The sequence below is a fragment of the Hemibagrus wyckioides genome, linkage group LG28 (genome assembly GCF_019097595.1).
Source record: "Hemibagrus wyckioides isolate EC202008001 linkage group LG28, SWU_Hwy_1.0, whole genome shotgun sequence".
Classification (NCBI taxonomy): Eukaryota; Metazoa; Chordata; class Actinopteri; order Siluriformes; family Bagridae; genus Hemibagrus; species Hemibagrus wyckioides.
Window position 1 is genome coordinate 749524 of NC_080737.1, and position 20000 is coordinate 769523.

A 20000-nucleotide genomic window follows, 5' to 3' on the forward strand; every position below is an offset into this window, starting at 1 on the left:
AGTGTGTGAGATTGTGTGAGTGTGAGAGTGTGTGAGATTGTGTGAGTGTGAGAGTGTGTGAGATTGTGTGAGTGTGTGAGTGTGTGAGATTGTGTGAGTGTGTGAGATTGTGTGAGTGTGTGAGTGTGTGAGATTGTGTGAGTGTGAGAGTGTGTGAGATTGTGTGAGTGTGAGAGTGTGTGAGATTGTGTGAGTGTGAGAGTGTGTGAGATTGTGTGAGTGTGTGTGAGTGTGTGAGATTGTGAGAGTGTGTGAGTGTGTGAGATTGTGAGAGTGTGTGAGTGTGTGAGATTGTGTGAGTGTGTGAGATTGTGTGAGTGTGTGAGTGTGTGAGATTGTGTGAGTGTGAGAGTGTGTGAGATTGTGAGAGTGTGTGAGTGTGTGAGATTGTGTGAGTGTGAGAGTGTGTGAGATTGTGAGAGTGTGTGAGTGTGTGAGATTGTGAGAGTGTGTGAGATTGTGAGAGTGTGTGAGTGTGTGAGATTGTGTGAGTGTGTGAGATTGTGTGAGTGTGAGAGTGTGTGAGATTGTGAGAGTGTGTGAGATTGTGAGAGTGTGTGAGATTGTGTGAGTGTGAGAGTGTGTGAGATTGTGAGAGTGTGTGTGTGTGAGATTGTGTGAGTGTGAGAGTGTGTGAGATTGTGTGAGTGTGAGAGTGTGTGAGATTGTGAGAGTGTGTGAGTGTGTGAGATTGTGAGAGTGTGTGAGAGTGTGTGAGTGTGTGAGATTGTGTGAGTGTGTGAGATTGTGTGAGTGTGTGAGATTGTGTGAGATTGTGTGAGTGTGTGAGATTGTGTGAGATTGTGTGAGTGTGTGAGATTGTGTGAGTGTGTGAGATTGTGTGAGATTGTGTGAGTGTGTGAGATTGTGTGAGATTGTGTGAGTGTGTGAGATTGTGTGAGTGTGTGAGATTGTGAGAGTGTGTGAGTGTGTGAGATTGTGTGAGTGTGAGATTGTGTGAGTGTGTGAGATTGTGTGAGTGTGAGAGTGTGTGAGATTGTGTGAGTGTGAGATTGTGTGAGTGTGTGAGATTGTGAGAGTGTGTGAGATTGTGAGAGTGTGTGAGTGTGTGAGTGTGTGAGATTGTGTGAGTGTGTGAGTGTGTGAGAGTGTGTGAGATTGTGAGAGTGTGTGAGATTGTGAGAGTGTGTGAGATTGTGAGAGTGTGTGAGTGTGTGAGATTGTGTGAGTGTGTGAGAGTGTGTGAGATTGTGAGAATGTGTGAGTGTGTGAGATTGTGTGAGTGTGTGAGTGTGTGAGATTGTGTGAGTGTGTGAGAGTGTGTGAGATTGTGAGAATGTGTGAGTGTGTGAGATTGTGTGAGTGTGTGAGATTGTGTGAGTGTGTGAGAGTGTGTGAGATTGTGAGATTGTGTGAGTGTGTGAGATTGTGTGAGTGTGTGAGAGTGTGTGAGATTGTGAGATTGTGAGAGTGTGTGAGATTGTGTGAGTGTGTGAGATTGTGTGAGTGTGTGAGATTGTGTGAGATTGTGTGAGTGTGTGAGATTGTGTGAGATTGTGTGAGATTGTGTGAGTGTGTGAGATTGTGTGAGTGTGAGAGTGTGTGAGATTGTGAGAGTGTGTGTGAGATTGTGAGAGTGTGTGAGATTGTGTGAGTGTGTGAGATTGTGTGAGTGTGTGAGTGTGAGTGTGTGTGTGAGAGTGTGTGAGATTGTGAGAGTGTGTGAGATTGTGTGAGTGTGAGAGTGTGTGAGATTGTGTGAGTGTGTGAGATTGTGAGAGTGTGTGAGATTGTGTGAGTGTGTGAGATTGTGTGAGATTGTGTGAGTGTGTGTGTGTGAGTGTGAGAGTGTGAGTGTGTGTGTGTGAGTGTGTGAGATTGTGAGAGTGTGTGAGTGTGTGAGTGTGAGAGTGTGAGTGTGTGTGTGTGAGTGTGTGTGTGTGAGTGTGTGTGTGTGAGTGTGTGAGTGTGAGAGTGTGAGTGTGTGTGTGTGAGTGTGTGTGTGTGAGTGTGTGTGTGTGTGTGTGTGAGTGTGTGTGTGTGAGTGTGTGTGTGTGAGTGTGTGAGTGTGAGAGTGTGAGTGTGTGTGTGTGAGTGTGTGTGTGTGCACTACACAGAGCAGTGTTTAATTACCACTCGGACCAGAATGAGCGTGATCAGAAAATAAAAACCCGTGGGTTGTGCGCTCACACACAGACACACACACACACACACCTCCCCCCCCCACACACACACCTCCCCACACACACACAAACACACACACACACCTCCCCACACACACACAAACACACACTCACATATACACTTACACACATACACACTCACCCCCACCCACCCACACATACTCACACACACACTCTCTCTCTCTCTCTCTCTCTCTCTCTCTCTCTCTCACACACACACTGCTGTAGAAGCCCTATAATAATTATACATTCCATACATTCGTGATTCTTTTACAAAAAGTTTTGAAGCCATTTTGTCTGTAAAATGTAAAGCCTGCACCAGGAAACTAGTTAAACATCTGTAACATCTGTAACATCTGTAACATCTTACACGCAGCTAAAGGACGATTTCTCACACAAACCAACGCAGAAATATTTCAGATTAAAGCAGAGCAATAATTAAGGTGTTCAAATCATGGAAAATAAACACATTTAGAAGGACAAAATGAAATAAAATGCTGGAACTAGAGATAAATCTCTTATACACACACACACACACACAAACACTCACACACACACTCACACACACACACTCGCACACACACTCGTAGGAAGTAAAATGAACACTGTGATGAATAAGCTCATGTCTGATGTTATCGCCATAACCCTACATAACCGTTCATAACCCTACATAACCGTTCATAACCCTACATAAACCTACAAAACCCTGTGTAACCCTACATAACCCTACGCTGTCTTTAAGGTGGTATGTTCGCCTGTTTCCTATGATGCTAGTTGAATTAGCATGACTGCTGAGTGCTAGATAATGGGTTATTGTAATGATGTTGGTCAGCCAGTTTTAATAACACAATATGTTTTATACAGTGGTGCTAGTGTTAGCATGTATACTAAAATGCTAGCTCATATGTTAGCATGTTTAATAGCATGCTAGCTCATATGTTACCATGTTTACTAGAATGCTAGCTCATATGTTAGTATGTTTACTAGAATGCTAGCTCATGTTTAGCGTGTGTACTCAAACACTAGCTCATGTTTAGCGTGTGTACTCTAACACTAGCTCAAGTTTAGCGTGTGTACTCTAACACTAGCTCATGTTTAGCGTGTGTACTCTAACACTAGCTCAAGTTTAGCGTGTGTACTCTAACGCTAGCTGAAGTTTAGCGTGTGTACTCTAACACTAGCTCAAGTTTAGCGTGTGTACTCTAACACTAGCTCAAGTTTAGCGTGTGTACTCTAACACTAGCTCAAGTTTAGCGTGTGTACTCTAACACTAGCTCAAGTTTAGCGTGTGTACTCTAACGCTAGCTGAAGTTTAGCGTGTGTACTCTAACGCTAGCTGATGTTCAGCGTGTGTACTCTAACGCTAGCTCATGTTTAGCATGTGTACTCTAATGCTAGCTCATATTTAGCGTGTGTACTCTAATGCTAGCTCATGTTTAGCGTGTGTACTCTAATGCTAGTTCTAGTGTGACTCACTCAGCATAAAATACCACTGAGATCAGAAATAGCATGTGTGTGTGATGACAATGATTGAGTGTGTGTGCAAACCTTCAGTCTGGATGGGAATCTCTCTCTCTCTCTCTCTCTCTCTCTCACACACACACACACACACACACACACATTACTGTAACATTTTAATTTAATATAACTGCTGAATAATAATTTGTAATAAATAAAAAGAAAACCCCAAAAGTGTTGATTACTTTATAGTGTAAAGAACTGATGTGTGAAGAAAAAGAACATGAGTTTGTGTGAAAATAGTCAGAGAGAAAACAAACAGAAACTTCTTATCTAATAAAGTACACACAGAATTATTACTTCTATAACACACATTATTATTATTCATTATTATTATTACTGTCTCAGTGGAATGGAGAGTTTTGGCAGCTCCGGGGTTCTGTGTTCTGTTTGATTGTCTGTTCAATGAAACGCTTGATGTCTGAGCGCCTCCTATTGTCCACACGAGGCACTGCAGCAAGATGTGAATGAGAGACAGCCAGAGATCCTGTGTGTGTGTGTGTGTGTGTGCGTGTGTGCACGTGTGCATGTGTGTGTGTGTGTCTTGTGTTTTAAATAAATACAAAAATCACTTTGATCTAAACCACATTAAATATGCAGTAATGAATAAATAATGCATGAGATTATAATTAAAGCTATGAATGCTAACTCCACCCCTCAGCTTACCCTCAACCAATCAGAACTTCAGAATACAATTCTTTGTCATTTACATTCAAAAATATTGTGTTAGTAAGTTAAAGTGTGTTTATGTGTATTAGCATGTGTTCTGAAGTTTATCAACCAATCATAATTTACACTGATGTTTCCTATTTACTGAGCAGAAAAGGAAGAAGAGAACACAGACATGATTGGTGGAGCAAAGCTCCACCCACTGCCCTCAGCATCATAAACCCAGAGCTCACCAATTCCACAGGCTTCATTAAAAACCAACATTCTCCATTAAAACACCAGCACTGACTCCAGTAATACAGCTCCATCTCAAACACTCCACCAAACACCAAACCCAGTACCAGAGACACCAAACCCAGTGCCACAGACACCAAACCCAGTGCCACAGACACTGAACCCAGTGCCACAGACACTAAACCCAGTGCTGTGTGTCTCACTGGATTATTTCATATGTAGAATTACAGAACTGCCAGGTTAACTGAATGATATTAAACCTATAAGTGAGGTGTTGGGTCTGGGTGTTTGATGTCTCTCTCACTTTGGGTTTATTCTGATTTCGAATTCTCCTGCTGTTACCATTAACTCACAGAGGACTGAGTGAAGACCAGCTGAAGCCAAGAGTGTTGGGAAAAGTTATGAATGTGATAGTGTAAGAAAATAAAGGTTATTTTGCTAACTCTGTCTGCAACTTTACTGAGAAAATGTCTTTAGGAAAGCAAGAGATCTGTAAATAGCGAGGATACATGTAAATATCATGTAATGCATGTGAACAGAAATGTTTTAACAGCACGTTAACCTACAGGGGGCGCTTTCCCAACCCCCTGCTGACTCTCACAGACAAATAAATAAGCATTTACAAGACCAAAAAGAACGTCTAAGAACAGGTCAGTAAGAGCGCTAGCTAGCTTTGTTAACAACATTGGTAGAAAAACTGTTTTTAGAGAAGTAGAACTAATTAAGTAGCTTAGCATAATTAGAATAATTGTAAATATGTATAAAATGTAGACAAAAACATTCCATAAGATATTGTGTGTATACTCTGCACCACGCTGAGTGTAAATACACGATAAATAAGTAACATAATGTAAGAAAGCGTCTCTACGGCTAATCTACGCTGATGTCACGGTTCAGTGATGCGTTTATCCTCCATCTTGGCACTTAAGTTATTTTGTACAATATTTTTTTATTTTTCAATATTGGACGAATTTGTACCTAGGTGGATTGAACTGGTTAAACCATGAATGAGTGTGTGTGTGTGTGTGTGTGTGTGTGTGTGTGTGTTTTAGCTGCTGAAACGGGTTTGAACCAGTTCTAGTGTGTGTTGTTATACTCTGGTTGTGGAGTGTGTGTGCGGCAGGCCAGCGTTGTTGTATCCATGTGTAAAGGTGTTGTAGGGGTGCATGCTGGGAAAGCCCATCAGCGAACTGGGTGTCATGGAAACAGAATCCGGAGTCATGGCTACACTGTTGGGCGTCATGGCGACTGAGTCGGGCGACATGAGTGGGACGTCGTCCGGCGAGCGACGTAGTGTGAGTGTGTAATCCCTCGGGGATGATCTTGCATCTTTCTCGCAGGACACAGGTGCAGCCTGGTGACGAGGGGGCGTTGGCTGTCGTGGAGGGGGCGTGGCTTGCCGGCTGCGTTTATCTTTGCGGTAATAGAGTGCAGCAAATGCCAGGACGTTGAGGAAAAGCAGCGATGCTCCAACGGCGATGGTGACACTGAGCTCGGTGGAATAATCGCGAGGATTAGCAATGACCAGTGGGCCAGGGCGCCTGGGGGGGCGTGGTCCAGTGGGAGTGGCCTGTGCAGGAGGGGGTGGTGCCCGTGTGGTGGTGGTGGAGGTGTAGTGGAACATGTCATTTAGGTTGTACAGGTGGGGAACCAGGTGCTTCCAGAAAGCGACTTTAGTGGCGCGGTAATGATCTCGTACACGTGGTTTGAGGCCGATGTGCAAGTAGAGCTGATCCTCAGGACTGTACTTGGACCACGACACCTCCTCAAAACGGTTCGCTTTCGTGTGGATGAACTTTGTGTCCTGAGGGACAGGTTTATTCGGGTCTCTGAAGAAAGAGTGACAGACAGAGAGAAAGACAAATAGAGAGAGACAGAGAAAGGGAGAGCGAGAGAGACAGAGAAAGGGAGGGAGACAGAGAGAGGGAGAGAGAGAGAGAAAGAGAGACAGAGAGAGGGAGAGACAGAGATTCGATCACCTGAAAACTGAGTGCAAACTGCAGGTGTCAAGGGGGCGTGTCTATCAGGGGGTGTGTTTCTTTAATGATTGAACTTTGTTATCTATAATTCTATAATGTAATTCGATCATTTTTATTGTGTATTGTGTATGTGTGTGATTTTACAGTATTGTGTATGTGTGTGTTTTTACAGTATTGTGTATGTGTGTGATTTTACAGTATTGTGTATGTGTGTGTGATTTTACAGTATTGTGTATGTGTGTGTTTTTACAGTATTGTGTATGTGTGTGTGATTTTACAGTATTGTGTATGTGTGTGTTTGTACAGTATTGTGTATGTGTGTGTGATTTTACAGTATTGTGTATGTGTGTGTTTTTACAGTATTGTGTATGTGTGTGTATTTTACAGTATTGTGTATGTGTGTGTTTTTACAGTATTGTGTATGTGTGTGTTTGTACAGTATTGTGTATGTGTGTGTTTTACAGTATTGTGTATGTGTGTGATTTTACAGTATTGTGTATGTGTGTGATTTTACAGTATTGTGTGTGTGTGTGTTTTACAGTATTGTGTGTGTGTGTGTTTATACAGTATTGTGTGTGTGTGTTTGTACAGTATTGTGTGTGTATGTGTTTTTACAGTATTGTGTATGTGTGTGTGTTTTTACAGTATTGTGTATGTGTGTGTTTGTACAGTATTGTGTATGTGTGTGATTTTACAGTATTGTGTATGTGTGTGTGTTTTTACAGTATTGTGTATGTGTGTGTTTTTACAGTATTGTGTATGTGTGTGTTTTTACAGTATTGTGTATGTGTGTGTTTTACAGTATTGTGTATGTGTGTGTGTTTTTACAGTATTGTGTATGTGTGTGTTTTTACAGTATTGTGTATGTGTGTGTTTTTACAGTATTGTGTATGTGTGTGTTTTACAGTATTGTATATGTGTGTGTTTTACAGTATTGTGTATGTGTGTGTTTTACAGTATTGTGTATGTGTGTGTTTTACAGTATTGTGTGTGTGTGTGTTTTTACAGTATTGTGTATGTGTGTGTTTTACAGTATTGTGTATGTGTGTGTTTTACAGTATTGTGTGTGTGTGTGTTTTTACAGTATTGTGTATGTGTGTGTGTTTTTACAGTATTGTGTATGTGTGTGTTTGTACAGTATTGTGTGTGTGTGTGTTTTTACAGTATTGTGTATGTGTGTGTGTTTTTACAGTATTGTGTATGTGTGTGTGTTTTTACAGTATTGTGTATGTGTGTTTTACAGTATTGTGTATGTGTGTGATTTTACAGTATTGTGTATGTGTGTGTGTTTTTACAGTATTGTGTATGTGTGTGTTTTTACAGTATTGTGTATGTGTGTGATTTTACAGTATTGTGTATGTGTGTGTGTTTTTACAGTATTGTGTATGTGTGTGTTTTACAGTATTGTGTATGTGTGTGATTTTACAGTATTGTGTATGTGTGTGTGTTTTTACAGTATTGTGTATGTGTGTGTTTTTACAGTATTGTGTATGTGTGTGTTTTACAGTATTGTGTATGTGTGTGTATTTTACAGTATTGTGTATGTGTTTTTACAGTATTGTGTATGTGTGTGTTTTTACAGTATTGTGTATGTGTGTGATTTTACAGTATTGTGTATGTGTGTGTGTTTTTACAGTATTGTGTATGTGTGTGTTTTTACAGTATTGTGTATGTGTGTGATTTTACAGTATTGTGTATGTGTGTGTGTTTTTACAGTATTGTGTGTGTGTGTGTTTTTACAGTATTGTGTATGTGTGTGTTTTACAGTATTGTGTATGTGTGTGTGTTTTTACAGTATTGTGTATGTGTGTGTTTTACAGTATTGTGTATGTGTGTGTTTTACAGTATTGTGTATGTGTGTGTGTTTTTACAGTATTGTGTATGTGTGTGTTTTTACAGTATTGTATATGTGTGTGTTTTACAGTATTGTGTGTGTGTGTGTTTTTACAGTATTGTGTATGTGTGTGTTTTACAGTATTGTGTATGTGTGTGTTTGTACAGTATTGTGTGTGTGTGTGTTTTTACAGTATTGTGTGTGTGTGTGTTTTTACAGTATTGTGTATGTGTGTGTGTTTTTACAGTATTGTGTATGTGTGTGTTTTTACAGTATTGTGTATGTGTGTCTTTTTACAGTATTGTGTGTGTGTTTTTACAGTATTGTGTATGTGTGTGTGTTTTTACAGTATTGTGTGTATGTGTTTGTGTTATTTACAGTATTGTGTATGTGTTTTTACAGTATTGTGTATGTGTGTGTGTTTTACAGTATTGTGTGTGTGTGTGTGTTTTTACAGTATTGTGTATGTGTGTGATTTTACAGTATTGTATGTGTGTGTGTTTTTACAGTATTGTGTGTGTGTGTGTGTTTTTACAGTATTGTGTATGTGTGTGTGTCTTTACAGTATTGTGTGTGTGTGATTTTACAGTATTGTGTGTATGTGTTTGTGTTATTTACAGTATTGTGTATGTGTGTGTTTTTACAGTATTGTGTATGTGTGTGTGTTTTACAGTATTGTGTATGTGTGTGTTTTACAGTATTGTGTATATGTGTGATTTTACAGTATTGTGTATGTGTGTGTGTTTTTACAGTATTGTGTATGTGTGTGTGTTTTACAGTATTGTGTATGTGTGTGTTTTACAGTATTGTGTATGTGTGTGTATTTTACAGTATTGTGTATGTGTGTGTTTTTACAGTATTGTGTATGTGTGTGTTTTTACAGTATTGTGTATGTGTGTGATTTTACAGTATTGTGTATGTGTGTATGTTTTTACAGTATTGTGTGTGTGTGTGTGTTTTTACAGTATTGTGTATGTGTGATTTTACAGTATTGTGTATGTGTGTGATTTCAAAGTATTGTATATGTGTGTTTTTACAGTATTGTGTATGTGTGTGATTTCACAGTATTGTATATGTGTGTTTTTACAGTATTGTGTATGTGTGTGTGTTTTTACAGTATTGTGTATGTGTGTGTGTTTTTACAGTATTGTGTATGTGTGTGATTTTACAGTATTGTGTGTATGTGTTTGTGTTATTTACAGTATTGTGTGTGTGTGTTTTTACAGTATTGTGAATGTGTGTGTTTTTACAGTATTGTGTATGTGTGTGTTTTTACAGTATTGTGTATGTGTGTGTGTTTTTACAGTATTGTGTATGTGTGTGTGTTTTTACAGTATTGTGTGTGTGTGTGTGTGTTTTTACAGTATTGTGTGTATGTGTGTGTTTTTACAGTATTGTGTATGTGTGTGTTTTTACAGTATTGTGTATGTGTGTGTGTTTTTACAGTATTGTGTATGTGTGTGATTTTACAGTATTGTGTGTATGTGTTTGTGTTATTTACAGTATTGTGTATGTGTGTGTTTTTACAGTATTGTGTATGTGTGTGTTTGTACAGTATTGTGTGTTTTTACAGTATTGTGTATGTGTGTTTTTACAGTATTGTGTATATGTGTGTTTTTACAGTATTGTGTGTGTGTGTTTTTACAGTATTGTGTATATGTGTGTTTTTACAGTATTGTGTATGTATGTGTGATTTTACAGTATTGTGTATGTGTGTTTTTACAGTATTGTGTATGTGTGTGTGTTTTTACAGTATTGTGTGTGTGTTTTTACAGTATTGTGTATGTGTGTGTTTTTACAGCATTGTGTGTATGTGTGTGTTTTTACAGTATTGTGTATGTGTTTTTACAGTATTGTGTGTGTGTGTGTTTTTACAGTATTGTGTATGTGTGTGTGTTTTTACAGCATTGTGTCTGTGTGTGTTTTTACAGTATTGTGTGTTTTTACAGTATTGTGTATGTGTGTGTGATTTTACAGTATTGTGTATGTGTGTGATTTTACAGTATTGTGTATGTGTGTGATTTTACAGTATTGTGTATGTGTGTGTGTTTTTACAGTATTGTGTATGTGTGTGTTTTACAGTATTGTGTATGTATGTGTTTTTACAGTATTGTGTATGTGTGTGTGATTTTACAGTATTGTGTATGTGTGTGTTTTTACAGTATTGTGTATGTGTGTGTTTTTACAGTATTGTGTATGTGTGTGTTTTACAGTATTGTGTGTGTGTGTGTTTTTACAGTATTGTGTATGTGTGTGTTTTTACAGTATTGTGTATGTGTGTGTGTTTTACAGTATTGTGTGTGTGTGTGTTTTTACAGTATTGTGTATGTGTGTGTTTTACAGTATTGTGTATGTGTGTGTGTTTTTACAGTATTGTGTATGTGTGTGTTTTTACAGTATTGTGTATGTGTGTGTTTTTACAGTATTGTATATGTGTGTTTTACAGTATTGTGTGTGTGTGTGTTTTTACAGTATTGTGTATGTGTGTGTTTTACAGTATTGTATATGTGTGTGTTTTACAGTATTGTGTATGTGTGTGTTTTACAGTATTGTATATGTGTGTGTTTTACAGTATTGTGTATGTGTGTGTTTGTACAGTATTGTGTGTGTGTGTGTTTTTACAGTATTGTGTGTGTGTGTGTTTTTACAGTATTGTGTATGTGTGTGTTTGTACAGTATTGTGTGTGTGTTTTTACAGTATTGTGTATGTGTGTGTGTTTTTACAGTATTGTGTATGTGTGTGTGTTTTTACAGTATTGTGTATGTGTGTGTTTTACAGTATTGTGTATGTGTGTGTTTTTACAGTATTGTGTATGTGTGTGTGTTTTACAGTATTGTGTATGTGTGTGTTTTTACAGTATTGTGTATGTGTGTGATTTTACAGTATTGTGTATGTGTGTGTGTTTTTACAGTATTGTGTATGTGTGTGTTTTACAGTATTGTGTATGTGTGTGATTTTACAGTATTGTGTATGTGTGTGTGTTTTTACAGTATTGTGTATGTGTGTGTTTTTACAGTATTGTGTATGTGTGTGTTTTACAGTATTGTGTATGTGTGTGTATTTTACAGTAATGTGTATGTGTTTTTACAGTATTGTGTATGTGTGTGTTTTTACAGTATTGTGTATGTGTGTGATTTTACAGTATTGTGTATGTGTGTGTTTTTACAGTATTGTGTATGTGTGTGTTTTTACAGTATTGTGTATGTGTGTGTTTTACAGTATTGTGTATGTGTGTGTGTTTTTACAGTATTGTGTATGTGTGTGTTTTACAGTATTGTGTATGTGTGTGTGTTTTTACAGTATTGTGTATGTGTGTGTTTTACAGTATTGTGTATGTGTGTGTTTTACAGTATTGTGTATGTGTGTGTTTTACAGTATTGTATATGTGTGTGTTTTACAGTATTGTGTGTGTGTGTGTTTTTACAGTATTGTGTATGTGTGTGTGTTTTTACAGTATTGTGTATGTGTGTGTTTGTACAGTATTGTGTGTGTGTGTGTTTTTACAGTATTGTGTATGTGTGTGTGTTTTTACAGTATTGTGTATGTGTGTGTGTTTTTACAGTATTGTGTATGTGTGTTTTACAGTATTGTGTATGTGTGTGATTTTACAGTATTGTGTATGTGTGTGTGTTTTTACAGTATTGTGTATGTGTGTGTTTTTACAGTATTGTGTATGTGTGTGATATTACAGTATTGTGTATGTGTGTGTGTTTTTACAGTATTGTGTATGTGTGTGTTTTACAGTATTGTGTATGTGTGTGATTTTACAGTATTGTGTATGTGTGTGTGTTTTTACAGTATTGTGTATGTGTGTGTTTTTACAGTAATGTGTATGTGTTTTTACAGTATTGTGTATATGTGTGTGTTTTTACAGTATTGTGTATGTGTGTGTTTTACAGTATTGTGTATGTGTGTGTATTTTACAGTAATGTGTATGTGTTTTTACAGTATTGTGTATGTGTGTGTATTTTACAGTAATGTGTGTGTGTTTTTACAGTATTGTGTATGTGTGTGTTTTTACAGTATTGTGTATGTGTGTGATTTTACAGTATTGTGTATGTGTGTGTGTTTTTACAGTATTGTGTATGTGTGTGTTTTTACAGTATTGTGTATGTGTGTGTTTTACAGTATTGTGTATGTGTGTGTGTTTTTACAGTATTGTGTATGTGTGTGTTTTTACAGTATTGTGTATGTGTGTGTGTTTTACAGTATTGTGTGTGTGTGTGTTTTTACAGTATTGTGTATGTGTGTGTTTTACAGTATTGTGTATGTGTGTGTGTTTTTACAGTATTGTGTATGTGTGTGTTTGTACAGTATTGTGTGTGTGTGTGTTTTTACAGTATTGTGTATGTGTGTGTTTTACAGTATTGTGTATGTGTGTGTGTTTTTACAGTATTGTATATGTGTGTTTTACAGTATTGTGTGTGTGTGTTTTTACAGTATTGTGTATGTGTGTGTTTTACAGCATTGTATATGTGTGTGTTTTACAGTATTGTGTATGTGTGTGTTTTACAGTATTGTATATGTGTGTGTTTTACAGTATTGTGTATGTGTGTTTGTACAGTATTGTGTGTGTGTGTGTTTTTACAGTATTGTGTGTGTGTGTGTTTTTACAGTATTGTGTATGTGTGTGTGTTTTTACAGTATTGTGTATGTGTGTGTTTTACAGTATTGTGTATGTGTGTGATTTTACAGTATTGTGTATGTGTGTGTGTTTTTACAGTATTGTGTATGTGTGTGTTTTTACAGTATTGTGTATGTGTGTGATTTTACAGTATTGTGTATGTGTGTGTGTTTTTACAGTATTGTGTATGTGTGTGTTTTACAGTATTGTGTATGTGTGTGATTTTACAGTATTGTGTATGTGTGTGTGTTTTTACAGTATTGTGTATGTGTGTGTTTTACAGTATTGTGTATGTGTGTGATTTTACAGTATTGTGTATGTGTGTGTGTTTTTACAGTATTGTGTATGTGTGTGTTTTTACAGTATTGTGTATGTGTGTGATTTTACAGTATTGTGTATGTGTGTGATTTTACAGTATTGTGTATGTGTGTGTTTTACAGTATTGTGTATGTGTGTGTTTTTACAGTATTGTGTATGTGTGTGTTTTTACAGTATTGTGTATGTGTGTGATTTTACAGTATTGTGTATGTGTGTATGTTTTTACAGTATTGTGTGTGTGTGTGTGTGTGTTTTTACAGTATTGTGTATGTGTGATTTTACAGTATTGTGTATGTGTGTGATTTTAAAGTATTGTATATGTGTGTTTTTACAGTATTGTGTATGTGTGTGATTTTACAGTATTGTATATGTGTGTTTTTACAGTATTGTGTATGTGTGTGTGTTTTTACAGTATTGTGTATGTGTGTGTTTTTACAGTATTGTGTATGTGTGTGATTTTACAGTATTGTGTGTATGTGTTTGTGTTATTTACAGTATTGTGTGTGTGTGTTTTTACAGTATTGTGAATGTGTGTGTTTTTACAGTATTGTGTATGTGTGTGTTTTTACAGTATTGTGTATGTGTGTGTGTTTTTACAGTATTGTGTATGTGTGTGTTTTTACAGTATTGTGTATGTGTGTGTGTTTTTACAGTATTGTGTGTGTGTGTGTGTGTTTTTACAGTATTGTGTGTATGTGTGTGTTTTTACAGTATTGTGTATGTGTGTGTTTTTACAGTATTGTGTATGTGTGTGTGTTTTTACAGTATTGTGTATGTGTGTGATTTTACAGTATTGTGTGTATGTGTTTGTGTTATTTACAGTATTGTGTATGTGTGTGTTTTTACAGTATTGTGTATGTGTGTGTGTTTACAGTATTGTGTATGTGTGTGTTTGTACAGTATTGTGTGTTTTTACAGTATTGTGTATGTGTGTTTTTACAGTATTGTGTATGTGTGTGTGTTTATACAGTATTGTGTATATGTGTGTTTTTACAGTATTGTGTGTGTGTGTTTTTACAGTATTGTGTATATGTGTGTTTTTACAGTATTGTGTATGTATGTGTGATTTTACAGTATTGTGTATGTGTGTTTTTACAGTATTGTGTATGTGTGTGTGTTTTTACAGTATTGTGTGTGTGTGTTTTTACAGTATTGTGTATGTGTGTGTTTTTACAGCATTGTGTGTATGTGTGTGTTTTTACAGTATTGTGTATGTGTTTTTACAGTATTGTGTGTGTGTGTGTTTTTACAGTATTGTGTCTGTGTGTGTTTTTACAGTATTGTGTATGTGTTTTTACAGTATTGTATGTGTGTGTGTTTTTACAGCATTGTGTCTGTGTGTGTTTTTACAGTATTGTGTGTTTTTACAGTATTGTGTATGTGTGTGATTTTACAGTATTGTGTATGTGTGTTTTTACAGTATTGTGTGTGTGATTTTACAGTATTGTGTATGTGTGTGTGTTTTTACAGTATTGTGTGTGTGTGTGTGATTTTACAGTATTGTGTACGTGTGTGATTTTACAGTATTGTGTATGTGTGTGTTTTACAGTATTGTGTATGTGTGTGTTTTATAGTATTGTGTATGTGTGTGATTTTACAGTATTGTGTATATGTGTGTTTTTACAGTATTGTGTATGTGTGTGAATTTATAGTATTGTGTGTATGTGTGTGTTTTTACAGTATTGTGTATGTGTGTGTGTTTTTACAGTATTGTGTGTGTGTGTTTTTACAGTATTGTGTATGTTTGATTTTACAGTATTGTGTATGTGTGTGTTTTTACAGTATTGTGTATGTGTGTGTTTTTACAGTATTGTGTGTGTGTGTGTGTTTTTACAGTATTGTGTATGTGTGTGATTTTACAGTATTGTGTGTGTGTGTGTTTTACAGTATTGTGTGTGTGTGTGTTTTTACAGTATTGTGTATGTGTGTGTGTTTTTACAGTATTGTGTGTGTGTGTGATTTTACAGTATTGTGTGTATGTGTGTGTTTTTACAGTATTGTGTATGTGTGTGTGTTTTTACAGTATTGTGTGTGTGTGTTTTTACAGTATTGTGTATGTTTGATTTTACAGTATTGTGTATGTGTGTGTGTTTTTACAGTATTGTGTGTGTGTGTGTTTTTACAGTAATGTGTATGTGTGTGTTTTTACAGTATTGTGTATGTGTGTGTGTCTTTACAGTATTGTGTATGTGTGTGATTTTACAGTATTGTGTGTATGTGTTTGTGTTATTTACAGTATTGTGTATGTGTGTGTTTTTACAGTATTGTGTATGTGTGTGTGTTTTTACAGTATTGTGTGTATGTGTTTGTGTTATTTACAGTATTGTGTGTGTGTGATTTTACAGTATTGTGTATGTGTGTGGTTTACAGTATTGTGTATGTGTGTGATTTTACAGTATTGTGTGTATGTGTTTGTGTTATTTACAGTATTGTGTGTGTGTGTTTGTGTTATTTACAGTATTGTGTGTGTGTGTTTGTGTTTTTACAGTATTGTGTGTGTGTGTTTGTGTTTTTACAGTATTGTGAATGTGTGTTTGTGTTTTTACAGTATTGTGTATGTGTGTGTGTTTTTACAGTATTGTGTGTATGTGTTTGTGTTATTTACAGTATTGTGTGTGTGTGTTTTTACAGTATTGTGAATGTGTGTGTTTTTACAGTATTGTGTATGTGTGTGTTTTTACAGTATTGTGTGTGTGTGTTTGTACAGTATTGTGTGTGTGTGTGTTTTTACAGTATTGTGTATGTGTGTGTTTTACAGTATTGTGTATGTGTGTGTTTTACAGTATTGTGTATGTATGTGTGATTTTACAGTATTGTGTATGTGTGTTTTTACAGTATTGTGTATGTGTGTGTGTTTTTACAGTATTGTGTGTGTGTGTGTTTTTACAGTATTGTGTATGTGTGTGATTTTACAGTATTGTGTATGTGTGTGTGTTTTACAGTATTGTGTGTGTGTGTGTGTGTTTACAGTATTGTGTGTGTGTGTGTTTTTACAGTATTGTGTATGTGTGTGATTTTACAGTATTGTGTATGTGTGTGTTTTTACAGTATTGTGTATGTGTGTGTGTTTTTACAGTATTGTGTGTGTGTGTGTGTTTTTACAGTATTGTGTGTATGTGTGTGTTTTTACAGTATTGTGTATGTGTGTGTTTTTACAGTATTGTGTATGTGTGTGTTTTTACAGTATTGTGTGTATGTGTGTGTTTTTACAGTATTGTGTATGTGTGTGATTTTACAGTATTGTGTGTATGTGTTTGTGTTATTTACAGTATTGTGTATGTGTGTGTTTTTACAGTATTGTGTATGTGTGTGATTTTACAGTATTGTGTATGTGTGTGTTTTTACAGTATTGTGTATGTGTGTGTGTTTTTACAGTATTGTGTATGTGTGTGTTTTTACAGTATTGTGTATGTGTGTGTGTTTTTACAGTATTGTGTGTGTGTGTGTTTTTACAGTATTGTGTATGTGTGTGTTTTACAGTATTGTGTATGTGTGTGTTTTTACAGTATTGTGTATGTGTGTGATTTTACAGTATTGTGTATGTGTGTGTGTTTTTACAGTATTGTGTATGTGTGTGATTTTACAGTATTGTGTGTATGTGTTTGTGTTATTTACAGTATTGTGTATGTGTGTTTTTACAGTATTGTGTATGTGTGTGTGTTTTTACAGTATTGTGTGTGTGTGTGTGTTTTTACAGTATTGTGTATGTGTGTGATTTTACAGTATTGTGTGTGTGTTTTACAGTATTGTGTGTGTGTGTGTGTTTTTACAGTATTGTGTAGGTGTGTGTTTTTACAGTATTGTGTATGTGTGTGATTTTACAGTATTGTGTATGTGTGTTTTTACAGTATTGTGTATGTGTGTGATTTTACAGTATTGTGTATGTGTGTTTTTACAGTATTGTGTATGTGTGTGATTTTACAGTATTGTGTGTGTGTTGTGTGTTTTTACTGTATTGTATGTGTGTGTTTTTACAGTATTGTGTATGTGTGTTTTTACAGTATTGTGTGTGTGTTGTGTGTTTTTACTGTATTGTATGTGTGTGTTTTTACAGTATTGTGTATGTGTGTGTTTTTACAGTATTGTGTATGTGTTTGATTTTACAGTATTGTGTGTGTGTGTGTTTTTACAGTATTGTGTATGTGTTGTGTGTTTTTACTGTATTGTGTGTATGTTCTTGTTTTTACAGTATTGTTTGTGTGTTTTTACAGTATTGTGTATGTGTGTGTTTTTACAGTATTGTGTATGTGTGTGATTTTACAGTATTGTGTATGTGTGTGTTTTTACAGTATTGTGTGTGTGTGTGATTTTACAGTATTGTGTATATGTGTGTTTTTACAGTATTGTGTGTGTGTTTTTACAGTATTGTGTGTATGTGTTTGTGTTTTTTACAGTGTTGGGTATATGTGTGTTTTTACAGTATTGTGTATGTGTGTGTGATTTTACAGTATTGTGTATGTGTGTGTGTTTTTACAGTATTGTGTATGTATGTGTGTTTTTACAGCATTGTGTGTGTGTGTGTTTTTACAGTATTGTGTGTTTTTACAGTATTGTGTATGTGTGTTTTTACAGTATTGTGTGTGTTTTTACAGTATTGTGTATGTGTGTGTTTTTACAGTATTGTGTATATGTGTGTTTTTACAGTATTGTATATGTGTGTGTTTTTACAGTATTGTGTATGTCTGGGGTTTTACAGTATTGTGTATGTGTGTGTGTTTACAGTATTGTGTATATGTGTGTGTTTACAGTATTGTGTATGTGTGTGTTTTTACAGTATTGTGTATGTGTGTTTTTACAGTATTGTGTATGTGTGTGTTTTTACAGTATTGTGTATGTGTGTGTTTTTACAGTATTGTATACGTGTGTGTTTTACAGTATTGTGTATGTGTGTGTGTTTTTACAGTATTGTATACGTGTGTGTTTTACAGTATTGTGTATGTGTGTGTGTTTTTACAGTATTGTGTATGTGTGTGTTTTTACAATATTGTATACGTGTGTGTTTTACAGTATTGTGTATGTGTGTGTTTTTACAGTATTGTGTATGTGTTGTGTGTTTTTACTGTATTGTATGTGTGTGTTTTTACAGTATTGTTTGTGTGTTTTTACAGTATTGTGTATGTGTGTGTTTTTACAGTATTGTGTATGTGTGTGATTTTACAGTATTGTGTATGTGTGTGTTTTTACAGTAGTGTGTGTGTGATTTTACAGTATTGTGTATGTGTGTTTTTACAGTATTGTGTGTGTGTTTGTACAGTATTGTGTGTATGTGTTTGTGTTTTTTACAGTGTTGGGTATATGTGTGTTTTTACAGTATTGTGTATGTGTGTGTGATTTTACAGTATTGTGTATGTGTGTGTGTTTTTACAGTATTGTGTATGTGTGTGTGTTTTTACAGCATTGTGTGTGTGTGTGTTTTTACAGTATTGTGTGTTTTTACAGTATTGTGTATGTGTGTTTTTACAGTATTGTGTGTGTTTTTACAGTATTGTGTATGTGTGTGTTTTTACAGTATTGTGTATATGTGTGTTTTTACAGTATTGTATATGTGTGTGTTTTTACAGTATTGTGTATGTGTGTGTTTTTACAGTATTGTGTATGTGTGTGTTTTTACAGTATTGTGTATATGTGTGTTTTTACAGTATTGTGTATGTGTGTGTTTTTACAGTATTGTGTATGTGTGTTTTTACAGTATTGTGTATGTGTGTGTTTTTACAGTATTGTGTATGTGTGTGTTTTTACAGTATTGCATACGTGTGTGTTTTACAGTATTGTGTATGTGTGTGTTTTTACAGTATTGTATACGTGTGTGTTTTACAGTATTGTGTATGTGTGTGTTTTACAGTATTGTGTATGTGTGTGTTTTTACAGTATTGTATACGTGTGTGTTTTACAGTATTGTGTATGTGTGTGTTTTACAGTATTGTGTATGTGTGTGTTTTTACAGTATTGTGTATGTGTGTGTTTTTACAGTATTGTATATGTGTGTGTTTTACAGTATTGTGTGTGTGTGTGTTTTTACAGTATTGTGTATGTGTGTGTTTTACAGTATTGTGTATGTGTGTGTTTTACAGTATTGTGTATGTGTGTTTTTACAGTATTGTGTATGTGTGTGTTTTTACAGTATTGTGTGTGTTTTTACAGTATTGTGTGTGTTTTTACAGTATTGTGTATGTGTGTTTTTACAGTATTGTGTATATTTGTGTTTTTACAGTATTGTGTATGTGTGTTTTTACAGTATTGTGTGTGTTTTTACAGTATTGTGTATGTGTGTTTTTACAGTATTGTGTATGTGTTTTTACAGTATTGTGTATATTTGTGTTTTTACAGTATTGTGTATGTGTGTGTTTTTACAGTATTGTGTATGTGTGTCTTTTTACAGTATTGTGTGTGTGTTTTTACAGTATTGTGTATGTGTGTGTTTTTACAGTATTGTATATGTGTGTGTTTTTACAGTATTGTGTATGTGTGTGTTTTACAGTATTGTGTATGTGTGTGTTTTTACAGTATTGTGTATGTGTGTGTTTTTACAGTATTGTGTATGTGTGTGTTTTTACAGTATTGTGTATGTGTGTTTTTACAGTATTGTGTGTGTTTTTACAGTATTGTGTATGTGTGTTTTTATAGTATTGTGTGTGTGTTTTTATAGTATTGTGTATATTTGTGTTTTTACAGTATTGTG

The 20000-nt window shown here is 35.4% G+C and overlaps 1 protein-coding gene across 2 annotated transcripts in view; it reads right to left on the reverse strand.

The window, feature by feature from the left end:
* Positions 1–1937: 1937 nt before the first annotated feature.
* nlgn3b (neuroligin 3b) overlaps positions 1938–20000 on the reverse strand; it is a 41664-nt gene continuing 23601 nt past the window's right edge. For both annotated transcript variants that reach the window (XM_058383324.1, XM_058383323.1), the window contains one exon: positions 1938–6394. In XM_058383324.1, coding sequence (XP_058239307.1) covers positions 5656–6394 — 739 coding nt within the window. In that variant the 3' untranslated portion in view covers positions 1938–5655. The remainder of the gene's footprint in view (positions 6395–20000) is intronic.